Source organism: Thermobia domestica, chromosome 12, assembly GCF_964235325.1.
Source record: "Thermobia domestica chromosome 12, izTheDome1.hap1.1, whole genome shotgun sequence".
Lineage (NCBI taxonomy): Eukaryota > Metazoa > Arthropoda > Insecta > Zygentoma > Lepismatidae > Thermobia > Thermobia domestica.
In genome coordinates, this window is record NC_137465.1 from 46042926 (window position 1) to 46058030 (window position 15105).

General features: G+C 36.6%; 1 protein-coding gene across 3 annotated transcripts in view; it reads right to left on the bottom strand.

The window, feature by feature from the left end:
- Positions 1-15105, bottom strand: part of sigmar (Tumor necrosis factor alpha-induced protein 8-like protein sigmar) — a 349328-nt gene that overhangs the window by 189273 nt on the left and 144950 nt on the right. For 2 of the 3 annotated variants that reach the window (XM_081733676.1, XM_081733674.1), the window contains exon 3: positions 13624-13711. The exons of the other annotated variant lie outside the window; for it this stretch is intronic. In XM_081733676.1, coding sequence (XP_081589802.1) covers positions 13624-13633 — 10 coding nt within the window. In that variant the 5' untranslated portion in view covers positions 13634-13711. The remainder of the gene's footprint in view (positions 1-13623; positions 13712-15105) is intronic. 3 annotated transcript variants of the gene reach the window in all.

The window sequence follows — 15105 nt, forward strand, 5'->3', positions numbered from 1 at the left end:
TAAGGTCAGATTCACCATTTTCAGAATGACGGAGAAGCGGAGGAGGTTGTCAAACAGTAATTCGAATCTCAGGCTGCCAAGTTCCATGACACAGGTATAGACAAGTTGGTCTCACAGTATGACAAATGTCTGATTTCCGGTGGTGAATGTGTTGAAAAGTAGCTAAACACACACTGTATCTGGTACAATAAATGTTATCATTCAGTTGTGTTTTGTTTCTATTCAAGACCTTTGGGCAAGTTACTTTCTGGATGCGCCTCGTATTTTTGTTTCAATGAAAGGAGCATACTTACTACAGTGTCCTCTAGCAGTGTGTAGCAAACGTGCTTTTGGTGCATGGGCTCCAGGATTCGATTTCCAGCACAAGAACTTTGTAATTTGAATGCATTAGGTGGTTCGGATTCCACTTCAAACTATAGGTTCACGTCTCATACAGCCTCGGTGCTGATAAGGGACGCTAAACTTCAACATCCAATCTGACCAATTAAAGAGTTAATCACAAGTTTGGGACATATATAATTATCTGCATAGTATAGTGCAGTGTTTCTTTCAGAAAAAATGTTCCGGGATGGCACACTTAGTATTGGGAGGGATACATCATATTTTCATATGGTACTACTCTATTTATTACTATATTATAGATGTATTATTTTGGTCTCCTCGGAAAGGCACACTCAGAGCTCAGAGGGAGCAGATTTTGCCCCCACAAAAACATAACTGGAAGAAACACTAGTATAGGGGGTCGTCTTCCTAGAATAACAATGAAAAGCTTGTTGAGGATATACGTAGACGTTGTCATTGTACACAATCAATGTTTAGATTTACAAGAAAGTCTGTTTTCGTCGTTTTCCCGTTTCCCTTACGGGTGTCTCACCGCCACAATATTTTTATAAAGATTGTGTCATATGTGTATGCCAACTTGTTCACAGAAATGAAATTTCATACCGAGTTCCATCTTCCTAACATGACAAATTCGTAAGATATTATACAGGGTGTTTCAAAACAACACCGACAACGTTTGGAGGTGATTCCTGACACTAAGATAAGACAAAAAGGATAGACCAACCTGGGTGCACAAATGCTTCCTTTCGGAGTTATAAGCTGCCGAAAACATGAAAAAATGAAAGGTCCATAGCTCCAAAACTATGGGATCTACCGTAGTCGGACCAAGACTTCACTTAGGAACTAGTATGTGCACTATTCAAAAATACATGTTTCAGAATCCTGCGGTACTTCTGCAACAATTTTTATAAAGGTAGTTGGTGAGCACTTCGGATTATATCTCCGTAGCCAAACTCCTTCTTTAAAAATTCTTGCGTGACTACCTTAGGATTCTGAAATGTATTTTTAAATAGTGCACATATTAGTTCCTAAGTGAAGTCTTGGTCCGACTACGGTAGGTCCCATATTTTCGAAACTATGGACCTTTAAAGTTCATTTTTCCACGTTTTCGGCAGTCTATAACTCCGAAAGGAAACATTTGTAAACCCAGATTTGTCTATACTTGTTGTCTTATCTTAGTGTCAGGAATCACCTCCTAAACGTAGTCGGAGTTGTTTTGAAACACCCTGTACATATTTAATCTTTGTTATAAACGGGAAACGTCTCAATCAGAGATTTACGATAATTTTTAATAGTTAACAGTAGCGCTGATAGCTGCTTCTACATGCGCTGCCTGCCTAATCCAAGTAGATGATGCTACTATTTAAATTTACCGATTAAAAAATAGTGACGATTTAATTGCAATTTAAAAGTTGTATTGTAATTTGTTGATTTAAAACTATTGTGACGATTTAGTTGCGACTTAAAAGCTGTATTGTTGCAATTTGCCGATTTAAAACTATTGTGACGATTTAAAAGCTGTATCGTTGCAATTTGTCGATTTAAAACTATAGTGAGGATTTAATTGCAATTTGAACGCTATATTATTGCAATTTGCAGATTTAAAACTACTGTGACGATTTAATTGCAACGTAAAAACTGTATTGTTTAAATTTAATCAATTCAAAAGAGAGCGAGGGTTGTAACGATATTTAGATTTGTGTATTAATATTTTGTGTACTGCTAGTTGATTGGCAAACTTCAGGGGGAAAATGCAAATAATTAGAAAATCTTAATTAAGCTACTCGTGAACTGAAGGCTTGTGGAGAGCGACTAGTATATTACTTAAAATTGACTTATAAATATTGCATTATGCATTACGTAATTACTTTTCACAAATCAATGGGTTCAAGGGCTATTAAGGAGACACGTCGTAATACATAATACACTACGTTGGACTCACGTCCGCGTGATCCGGGTTCAATTCCAGGCCGATTGCTTCCCAAATTTTCAGCGTTCTCCCAGCGTCATGAGGTAAACTGGGAAGTCACGTGAATAAAAGACATGACGGGCACTAGGTCTAGAAAGCCTGTTAAGAGGCCCCATCCCGGCGAAATTAAAATACCGCTAATTTTACAGTAATTATGTGATATCTTCAAATAGATAAAAGATAATTGAAATATGGAACAAGAGCGCCCTAGACAATATTATTTTGCGTGAGGTACTGTTATCACAAGTCACCTAGCGGCTTTCCGTTTTCAGCTGTTTAGAAACGCGAAAATAAATGCCGATTTTCAAAATGGCTTGAAATCGAAAGCAGATAAGTGAGTCGTGATAACGGTTTCTCATGTAAAATAATATTGTGTAGGGCGCTCTTGTTCCACATTTCGATTATCTTTTATCTATTTGAAGATATCACATACTTACTGTAAAATTAGCGGTATTTTAATTTCGCCGGGATGAAGACTCTTAACAGACAGAGCGACGCAGCGCGCTGACCACGTGTTCGTCGCTAGGCTCAACGTAGTTCAGCTGGTCGCTAAAAGATGGCGTTGGAGCGGCTCAGGCCCGTAAGAGCTGTCATTCCGGTGGTTAGTTTAGTTTTAAGGGACATTTAATTAGATCTGAAAACGAAATAAGTAAAATCAAATTAATAAAATAGCAGTAATTTCAAAGGATCAAATCCCCAGATAAACCAATTGGCTGAAAATCAAAGATGGCAGAGGTCCCTGCTATGAGCATACAAGAACATATCTAGAAGGTAAATTCCCGAACTACATTCCTCCTCTACAGGAGAAAGTGAATCCGAGAGACATTTCTGCACAAGAAAATGTACTACTTTCATTTATATTGACCAGCTACACTTTGAGAGTTCTGAAACGAAATTTTTGGTTTTATGTTCCACAATTATGCCCTTTAGGATAAATGGAACGCGTAATTAATGGAGGTGATTGATTATAAAAGAATTGGTGAATGATAACGTGGGAGGAAACGGGGGAACCGCGAGGAAACTTAGCTGGGATCGAATCAGGGACCCCTAGCACGAGATGTGAGCATTCTGGCACTGAGCCATCGTCTCCCTGTTTCGCGAGAGGTCAAGCTCGTCATATTATTCCAATGGGTTAACAAAAAAAAGACTGAATATGTGTGTCCCTACGTAGTAGACGGTTAGTTAAGTATGCGTCAGTCAGAAAAGGTTGAGAACCATTGACCTACAGTATATAACCGTAACATGTTAAAAACTGAAGGTTTCATCTCTCTGTCGAAATCAATCAAACGGACAAGTAACTAATTTCAATTTGCTTCCAATCCTCCCAACAAAGCTTAAGATTAATTTAAAAAACGAAAAAAGAAAAGTTGAAGTTTTTTTTTTTCTTTCAGACATTTGATTTACCCTGTTAACAGCACTTGACCAATGTATTGCAAAACTACCTCTTGAACCCTTTACATACATACAAACACACACATATATACATATATACGTATGTCTCCCGGCTACAGAGCACAAGAATCTACTCATCCATTCCAGCATCTTCCATTAGTGCACTTCCCAAACGGAAGCGAGTGCTTTGATAAACTTTCACAGTCGTATTTGCTCATCTCTATTGACTCTGAAACCTAAACTCCCTCTCTCTCTCTCTCTCTCTCTCTCTCTTTATCTCTCGAAGAACATAGAGAGAACATCTGCCAAGTTCTCCAAAATGCCTCTATTTAGCCCCGTAACGACTTCCCTCTAGAGAAGAACTTCATATTCCAGAGCCAGGCACAAGGGAGAAATCATTATTATTTATGGCCATAGAAGAAAACTTTTCATAGTTATGGGAAGTTTCTGCTGTTACAATAGCTGAATACTTATTTATGTATATTTAGCTGAAATGAGGATTTCTTCAGCATTTCTATTTACTTTCTTTGAAAAATCCATCGCAGGAACATACTGTAAAAGAAAAAAAAGCACATTGCTAATTATGGTAATACACAATAACAAATTATCGTCAGGATGTTTTCTCAGTTCTTCAAATATCTTCTTCAGCTCCATTGAAGATTTTTTTGCTTAGCTAAACATAACACAAACTAACTCAATATTCGTTAAGAGTTATCCGAAATTTTACACTATTATTCGTATTTAACAACAAAAAAAGTTCCAGAAATGTCCAAAAACTACACTTCAAACTGAGGTGAACAAAACTACAGTGTTGGTAAATTCTCACGCTTAGTATTAGAAAAAAATATAAAAATAGACATTTTCATGTCGTTAATACGAGCTAATTGAACGATACTAAAAGTACATTCCCGATCTTGGGGGCATATATGGAAAAGTGATATATGCCTAGTTCTTCTGCTAGTGTGGAAATATGTCTGTGGACTTGCCCTTATTTTATTTTATTTACCCTCGTACAAGTATAGCGATGTTTGTTTTGATTTGTAATACATGTACAATATAAAAGATTTTACAGTTACTTTCCATTTTCCACTTGTATTTTCTAAGTTGCACTTTTCAGTTTCTATTCCTTTAAACTTAACAGAGTAATTTCTATTCCTAACTTTAAAATTAAGTTACGCTGGTCAGCTGGTGGAGGACGTGAGCTTGCCTTCACCATGAATGAACCATAGTAGGAATGGATCCAAAGATCGAGATTTGCAGGGTTGCCATTAACAAACCTATTGAGGGCATGTAATCGTCTATAATGTGTGTATATGTAAGTACATTATACCCTTTGAGGTGGGATTAGCCTAGCCAAGTTATTTGCTTAATTGTAAATACATCGAGTAATTGAAGTTCCATTACTCAGCGTTTACAGTTCTTGACTCTTATTATGCATGATTACCAGTCACCAAGTCTCACTGACAAAACTGAAAGTAAAGCATATGTCTTTAAAGTGCATGCAACCTTGTTTATTATGTAAAAACGTCGTTTTTAATTAAACTATCATTATGCAGGGTTGCCACTCTATGATTTTCATTACACAGGAATTGCCCGTTGTGTACTTTCTTTACCCATGGTTGCCAGTTGTGAACTCTAATTACTCATGGTTGCCATTCGATAACTTTTATTGCGCAGGGATTGCCCCTTGTGTACTCTAATTATATACGGTACGGTTGCCAGTTGTGGTCTCGCACTACTCATTTGTGAACCCTCATTATTCGGGGTTCCCACTGATGACTACACATGGTTACCAATCGCGACCTCTCATTACGCACGGGTTGCCAGGCGTGGACTCTCTTTTCTGTGCCTTTGGTGTTGACACTTGATAAGTTGATAGACCCTGCTGTTGGAGTTTTCTACACCAGAAGATATAACTGTGAGATAGCTTTCACCCAATCGCGAAATGAGCGTGTTCCATTACCCCTCTCTGGAACGATGTTAGCAATAGCCATAGAAATAGTGCAAGATATCTTGGTAGTGACTCCCAACACCTCGTTCCAAGTAGTGCTCAACTAGTAGTGTTTCCCAAATCATCGTGATTACTCACTCCAAAAGGAACCCATCGTAGTAAAGCCTGAGGTCAACTCAGGGTACGCGTAATGAGTTTGCTTATGTCAATCACTTGACTCTTCCAAAGAATGACTCAGATTCCGAATTTTCACACCGTTCATCTTATATTTTCTACTTCTCATATGACATCCATGGGCTATATGGTTATGTTGTATATCTCGCAAGTCCTCCCTTCTAATTCGATGTCTAGAAAGCATGGTGGAAATTTCTGCACAATGACATGCCACTGTTGGTTTCAGATTTTATAACTACCCGACGTCTTACTTATAATGATGTGCATTTCTATCTTTCTAGTTCCACAAACATTTGGCAAAGTTAATCAGCTTTCGAAGATAGAAATGTTACTACATTAACAACTTTTCCTGTATTTCAAACTAATACAGACACTTCTTTAGATGTGGAATTAAAATAACTGAAATGCAATTTATTGTTGAATATTATATACTTAATGATTCTAAAAAGGTAATGAGGGTACGCTCTCCTCAATTCGGGAAACCAACAAAGTCCACCGGTATGGTGGAGAAAAGCCTTCGACTTCGGCACTTACAGGAGGTGATGTACTATGTTTCGGCCATCTTTTACCTCTAGATTTCCCTAGATAACCATTTTACGGAGGCTGTGTAAGCCTTGAGGCGCATCACGAGTATAGAGCGAGAAATAATCCCGCTCCCACCAGACATCGAAGTCGGGTCATCCGGTTGGTAGGTAGATACTACAGACTACCGCGGCTCCAATATTAATTAATAGGGAGTCATAATATAGCCTACACAAACACGAAGTTTTAAAAACAAAATGTATCCTTAAGTTATACAAACTGCAATAAAATGTCGAGTGTGTTGCATATGTTTCAGGATGCATATCTTTCTACTATTCCGTTTGTATCTCAAGGTCTATAAATCCAAGCCACTTCTTTTTGCTAAGTAACTCAAAAAGATCTTCCAGCAATTTGTTTGCGGTGACAGAACGTGGAAATGTTTAGCTTATGTGCCTGGGCTTTTCATATATCTTCTTCGAAGTACCTTTCGGGTCTATTCTTCCGAGAATATATTCAGCACTGTTTCCTTGTTACAGAATCAACCCTCTAGGCTTTACAACCAAAGAAAACGAGTGCTTTCAAAGCCCCTTCGCTTTTTGCTCTTTCCCCTTCAAACAATTTATTTTCCTTTTTTTATTCGCCGAACCTCCCCATTGCTTTTTGCGAAAATTTCCCCTTTCCGGATGGAAGTCGTAAAAAATATGTCGTAATGGTCTCGGAACTACCCTGCTACATCTACTAACGCAACGCCCTGCGGATACTTTAGTCTCTGTTCCAGAGGGAAATTACAGAAAAAAGCACAAAGTGTCGCAAACAAAAACAACAGGGAATCCGCGGAATCGCTTCCGTGAACTGACTGTAAATCGCACTTAATTAAAAGTTTTATTTTCTTTCTTCTCCCGTCTCTTAACGAACTACTTCCGTAAATTTGCAATAACATGAATTAATCCTGTGTTCTTCCGTACTGAAGGAGTTCATTTCCATGTTTACACTCTGAAAATTCTTTTTTAAAACTAGAGGCAAATGGTGATTACGATTCAAATAGTTTTAAGTTTCTGATCGTTATTTTTTACTAGTGATTCTTAAATGAACTGATTTTTAAAAAAGAATAATTACAACGAACGCGAAGAATAGGACGGATTTCAAAATAAACAAAGGCTAATTTTAGGGTATTGATTATTAATAATAATTTTATTTTCAGTTCTGCGAGCAGTTCATAGGCTCTTTGTTAAAACCATTATACGAGGTGAAGTCAAAAAGAAAAGGGACGCAATTTCTCGCACTAGGGTTTGGTAACACTGCTAGTATCCAGCGCTGAATTAGTGTCGTCTGCAACACTTCTACGCAACGTGTCACTCTTAGTCCCGCGTCAGTCGGAGTGTATAGCAGACCGTTAAACATGGCAGCTCTATTGTCGATCTGCACCAAGGAGGAAATTATTAGTCAAATTCAAGTATGGTGACAGTTGTTTACTGTGAAGTAAGATCTACGAATGGATAGTGTGTTTCAAAAACAGGGAAGAACTTCTTTATGTGACGAGGAAAGATCGAGCAGGCCATGGACAACAACGACTGATGACAATTTGAGAGTCGTTGAGGGTATGGTGATGGAAAACAGACGAATCACAGTGGACGAAATCGCCAATACTTTACATATCAGTCATGGTCTGAACAGCGTATTCCATCGAAGGAAGCGCTCAGTGAAAGAAGACTTCCAACCGATGCAGAAGTCATTGGTGCTGTGCAAAATTGGTTACAGGACGGAATCGAAAAACTTCTGAAACGTTGGGAAAAGTGCGTTGAAATGAAATTAAATGTTTCAGTTTTACGTCCCACGCTTATGCCGGTTAGGCTAAAGGAGACGGTGATGAGAAATGAATGAAATGGTGGAATGAAGAAAGTGGGAAGAAACGGGATAGACCCGAGAAAACCCACGAGCACGGTGTTTGTCCACCACAAAGTCCACACGGCGCAAGCTGGGATCGAACCAGGGACCCCAAGCACCGGAAGTGAACGCTCTACAACTGAGCCACTACGCACCCTTAAAGGTCCGTTGAAGTGCAGAGAGATTATGTAGAAAAATAACGCATGTTTCAGTTTTCTATTATTAGAATAAATGTACCTTTTCTCAAAAGTTTCTTTATTTTTTGACTTTCCCTTGTAGAATAATTTAGAACAAAGCAGAAAATGTATTATAGCATATTACAATGAATATAAAAGAGTTATCAACTAAGCAGGTTACGGCCCACGATTAAAATATTCAAATTTCAACGTTCAAGCTGATAAGCCTTAAATGTAAAACAATTTATTATATAATATGTATAACATTTTCACAACATTCACATTAAACTTTCATATTCTTAATCAACCTTGCTTAAAATTACATATCCTTCAGGTAAAGGATCAACATAAAAGATTGTTTAAAATATGAAAATAAATAATGATAAAATCAAGGTTGGCAGTTAATCATCTTAAAACAGTTTAATGTGTGTGGCGAACGCTGTTATTTATTATTTATTATTATTTACATATGTTCATTTTAAATTGTTGTAAGATTTTGTCACTCTTCTTAAAGAGTGACACATTTAAAATTTAGTGAAACCAATGTTGATCGAATCTTTACATTTATAATTCAACATTTTGAAAGCAACATTAGCTATTATATTTTTTTGTCCAATATCATCTGAATAAAGGATTTATCAATAATTCCCCTTCTTTTCAGTAGAGGTTGGAGTTTCCAATAAGTTAAACAATATTTGCAGTCACGCGAATAATATATTTTTTTTTTTTTTTCATTTTATGATAGCAGCAATATATATTAAGGATCAAACAATGATTGTTTTAGTATCAACAGAAATTCTCGCGTTACGGTCGATTCTCTAATTTTACAAGTTACAACGATGTATCAATTTGCCATTAACTGGCTTCACTTTTATTGGATAATCTTATGACGTACAAGGAGACCTTTATGCCAATGGAGAAGAACGTGTGTCGTGCAGTCCAATAGGGTCTGTCGCGAAATTTTAGAATTTAAAACAATTAAGCATTTAATAACTAAAAATCGATTTAGAGATAGACTATATTAGTCAATGTCTCTAGCGGCAGCAACAAAATTCAGTACTACATAGCAATGTTTCTTCCAGACATGTTTTTTTTTGGGGGGGAGGGGGCACTGCCCCACGGAACTCAGATTGCACTCCGGAGGAGACCAAAATAATACGTATATAATATAATAATAAATATTCTCCGGAACATTTTTTCTGAAAGAATGACTGCTACATAGATTCACTATTTTATAGAAACATATGCTTCACTATTATATTATTAATAAAAAAAATAAACAAGTTTGTCCAATTGCCGTGTGATTTCACTAAAGTTTCAACAGCTAAAATCAAAGTTGGCGGTCACCAGTGTTGATCGATTTTTGTCTTTTAAATTATCGTATATACGTTACGCATTTCATAACTGCAGAAACAAGTAAAATATTATTAATAATAGCAAAATAATATATAATAAACTTATCTAGTAACCTTCAGCTTCGAACTTTAAATCGGGTCATTGTCCTCATCATTTTTAAAACACTTACTAACATTATTCTGAACATTTCCACCCCTCGTCAAGGGCACCGATCCGAGGGGATTCGGGCCCCACAAAGCTTATGTGGGCCCCCTATTGTATTTTTAAATATACAATATTTGGCATAATTTGACTGCAATTTGTCTTAAAATCTTCATATATATACACACCTTCTGCATCTGAATGCCCCCCCCCCCAAATTTACAGAGAAATCGGCGCCCTTGCCCCTCGTAAACGTTAATGAATTTAAAGAACGGGTGCAAGGTTGCCATTTGCCAATACTCATCGTTATTGATTTATTTTAGCAGGAATTACTGTTTAAAAAAACCTCGTTGTATATGTTTTATAATTATTTAATGCTCATCTACAATTTACTTGCACATTTTAAACTGCAAAAAAGTATGCGTTCTAAAATTATCATATATTCGCCTATATCGCAAGGGTATTATCGTGTATAACAATAAGAGTTAAATTATTGTATATTATGATCAATTATCGTATATTACGATAAATGCTCTTATGGTTGGCAAGCCTGGCACTTACTGGTTTTTGCTACTTACGTAAAGGAAAAAAAAAATATTACTTTAGAACCCCTCTCTATTCTTGGCAGGCAGAAGAATACATTGGGTTTCCTGATGCTTGATCAATCTTGAACAGTCCTATGCTCATTGTTGGCGTTCTTTCTTCAATAGGTACCAAGTTCGAACCCATTGGCCAGCAATAATAAATCTTCCAAAATTTTTCCTTAGTTCCACTAGATGACTACCGGAGTCGTGCCTTTAAAATAAACCTTGGTTTTCTTCTCTTTATATCCTTACCTTTGTTGTTTCTGGTATTATTGTTAATGACTGTCAATGATACTTGTAGGCCTATATATTGGATTTGCGGGCTATATCATCAAGTCTGGATCTCAATTAAATCAAAAGGATCATTAAGTGACAAGAAAATGAAACTATAAAATCTCAGAATAACAAAACATTCACCTAACTATTCACTCTTCACATATGTAAGACAAGGAATATGAAATCCGCCTCTTTTTATACTCTTAACTACTGATAATTTCGCTGAGAAACAAACTTTAAGTCAGCCCTCAACTTTTACCAAATATACAGAAGGATTTTTCAGTGAAATTAAACCAGGGATTCTCAACCGCTACGCTAAGGCCATGATATTGTGTGCCATGATATTTGATAGCACTGCCACAAAATTTCTGACAGATTATTATATTACTGGTTCTGTAACCGTTTTGTTTCGTGGTACTCTGTATTGAAGTCGGAAATTTCTGCCACTTTCGGGTGCAGTAGAAAGCTAAAATGAGACGGATTAAATTCTTGGGACGCTTAATTTATCAGACGATCCGATACTTAGTTTTGTTCCGATACCTATCTCGACAGTGGGACAAAGCGGTTTTTAAAGATTTCCCCAAAATATTTCCCATACTTATGCATAGCACGAATGGTTAATAAATCTGTCAGTAAAGTTTTGAAATAGAACAATAAAAAGTTTTTACGCGTATTTCATATGAAAAAGTTGAGTTTTTTAATGTACTGAAACTTGTGTAGGTTGTTTTCGAAGTAAACCAACTTATATGAATAATAATAATGAAAGCACTTGAAAGTATAACTGTGTTATTTGCAGATGGTGGCTCATAAGGAAAATCAGATCGGTAAATATTAAACATCAAACCTTTCAAACTAAGACAAAAATATTTACCTAATGTTCCAATACTTGTTCAGAATGATTAGAAGATTTGTTAAGTTTTTCCCCTTAGTTTGAAGAGATTTTTTTTTTTAGCAAATGTCTTCCCTCAAGAGCCGCCACTGAATATTTGCTCAATTTAGTAGCATGCGTGTGTCGAACCATGCAGTTACAATCATATACCACTCTCAGTCCGCAAGTTGGGTTCTTCTAGAAATTTATAGAACAATGTTTCAATTTGTATTTCGTATATCAATAGCAATTCCCACATTCTGGAAAGTGAATAATTACAAAAGAGAAACACTGATTAAACATTAACATTTCTTACCTCTACGTGATCCTTTCTCTTTACTAACAGGCAATAACTCTCATTATTGTAAGGCGTACCTACTGAAACATTATGGCAGTAAACATTTCTTGAAAAGTTGTGTAAAACTACCATATGACCAACATTATTATTTAATTTTGATAACTGTATGTTACAACTATTTTGTTTATTACAAACCAAATACAATTACTGTTTAAAAAGTGGTTCACAGGATTCTCAGACAACATGATACGTAATCAAATGCAGTTAAGTTCGCTCCTCTAGTCGCTGCCTTAACTTAGATTTTGGGGAAAATGTTATTCTGGCAACACTGTAATTTCTATGGATGCCAATATTGAATATTCTTCAGGTTCATATTTTCTGTTGTAGAATAACATTATGATTGTGGTAAGTTGCATTTCTTTATCTCCTTCCACTTACGAAAAATTAGCAAAAGAAAAATGGTAAATTTAGTATTATTTTTAGTATGTCAGGCTCTTAAATTGAAGGCCTAAAATTCATCTCTTAAAATAATTAATAAAATACAAATATTGAGGGTCCTCCTAATTAGTCTAGCGGCTAGCGCGCATGATTTTGCTGCACAGGGTTCTGGATTCAATTCCCGGTGTAAGTGTATTTGAACGTATCATGATGGTTCAGATTCAACTTTAAACTGTGGGTTCACGTCTCATAATAGCCTCGATGCTGAAAAAGAGACGCTAAACTTCAACGAACACAAACAGAACATAAACGTGGTCCCGCGTAGTAGAGTTGTTAACGCTCTCGCATTTGGTGCGAGCGGTTCCGGGTTCGATTCCCGGTGGGACACTCGGTCGAGAATGTGTTAAAGCTTTTTCAGCCATCCTGAGTGAGATTTTTCTTTCACACTAGGCAAATGCCGGGATGGTACCTAGCATACAGGTCCGAGGTCGCTTTCTTGCTTCCCCAATCCGTTCTTCCTTCCCTTTCGTCGGATAGCGTAAACGCCGAGGAGAGACGTCATCCTCCACTGGCGCTTCTGGCATGTAAAATTTGGGGGGGGGGGGCATCAAATAAAGTGATTTAAATGTTACTAACTAGCTCAACCTGTTTATTATCTTCGATTCCATTTTATATTTCTGCTTATTTTCATGGACCTCCTGAGATATATCAAGAACTCTGTTATAATCGTTTCACAGCATGGATATTATATTCCAAATAAATACAATTATTTTATTATTATTATTTATGTTATTCTGTCGTTAGTAAATAAATAAAATTAGAAAAAATATTGAGTATTTTGTACTTCAAAATATTGGGGGGACGCGTCCCCTTCGTCCTCCCCCCGCCAGAGATGCCCGTGTCATCCTCATACGTAACGGGATAACATGATCACAAATGCCGACCGCCCAGAAATCTAATTCCTAATCTTAAGAAACACAAACGAACTTAGGACAACCATATCGAAAATCTTAAAAGAAAAGTTACTGCACTTTTACTTTACACACACTCCACAGTTCCACTTACGTTGGTCGCACAGTAGGCCAAGAAAGAAGCTTTACTTAATAGCATTAGACCATTATTTGCCATGCACTACTGAAGAAAGAAAAACCCTCCACCAGCTAAAGGTTAGTTCTACTGTAGTTAGTTTGTCGAGACAGCACACCACGTACACAATTGGCGACCTTCGCCAGTTAACAGATCGTCTACTCACCATCAACCATGTGGACTTATTTACACTGCATACACACTCGATTGAAGAATCTTTGCTATTTTCTAAATCTTCTTACACCTTCTGCTGCCTGCACGTAGGAAAATAAATTAAGGAATCATTAAAGAAAACAAAATTAAATTAAAAGGATTAACAAAACTACGGTGAAAAAAGAAATGAAATAATTTAACTATAAATGAGGATAAACAATTTGGTGCACATAAATGAGTAAATTAAATAAACATAACGAAATTTTATCTTAAAAATAATATAAAGCTGGTTTCTATTTATTCATTGCGCTTATATAAATATGCATTTCTTTATTTAATAATGCAATTAATATAGGTGGGAGAGAATCCTTTTATGGTGGGTATGAATTTAGAAATTACGGGGAAGTAAGAATACTTTATATTTACAATTTTCAAAATAATAGACAGAAGATTGGATTCTGATCACGAAACTATGTTTGGACTGCATGCTTGATGCCATTATGTGATGTAATATTTGAGATCTTTTGCATTAAATAGATCTCTCCAGTTTTCGGAGTGTTATCTGGTACGCCACAGCATTCACTGAGTGATTAGAGGCATAAAAATCAACCAGGAACAGACTATGGATATTCCAAAGGACAGTTGCCATCAGTTAGCCAGTGCTGCGCAATGACGAACTTACTGACTGCTGGAGATCCTGGATGTTTTCATGCCATATACTGTGCTTTAACTCCGGGCAGTATATCTATGTTTTGTCCCCAGTACTGATTTGGCTCAGGGAATCATCCTCATGCTTCCCTGAGGGAGTGGAGGAGATACGAGACGATGCACCCATGAAGATGTTCTTGTAGTCGCCTCTCAGTTATCACGGAATCCACCTGCTGCACACTTTTCTGTATCTTAAACGTTTGTGCACAATGTTTCACATGTGACAAATTAAGAGGCCCCATCACGGCGAAATTAAAATACCGCTAATTTTACAGAAATTATGTGATATCTTCAAATAGATAAAAGATAATCGAAGAAATGTAGAACAAGAGCGCCCTAGACAATATTATTTTGCATGAGATACCGTTATCACGACTCACCTGCTTTCGATTTCCAGCCGTTTTGAAAATCGTCATTTCTTTTCGCGTTTCTAAATGGCTGCAAACGGGAAGCTACTAGGTGACTCGTAATAACGGTACCACGTGCAAAATAATATTGTCTAGGGCGTTCTTGTTTCACATTTCAATTATCTTTTATCTATTTGAAAATATCACATAATTACTGTAAAATTAGAGGTATTTATATTTCGCAATGATAAGGTCTCTTAAACTGAATTTCAAGTGTGCCAGTAATACCCAGCGATTTGCCCGTACAGCCTTTTCAATTTCTTTCTTCATCTTGCACACTCACGACCACCACTGGATTCCTGACATTATTTACGCACATGTTTCACTGTCATCATATTTTTGATATACTTGTTGCAAATAATTTGAATTTGATTTTCTTT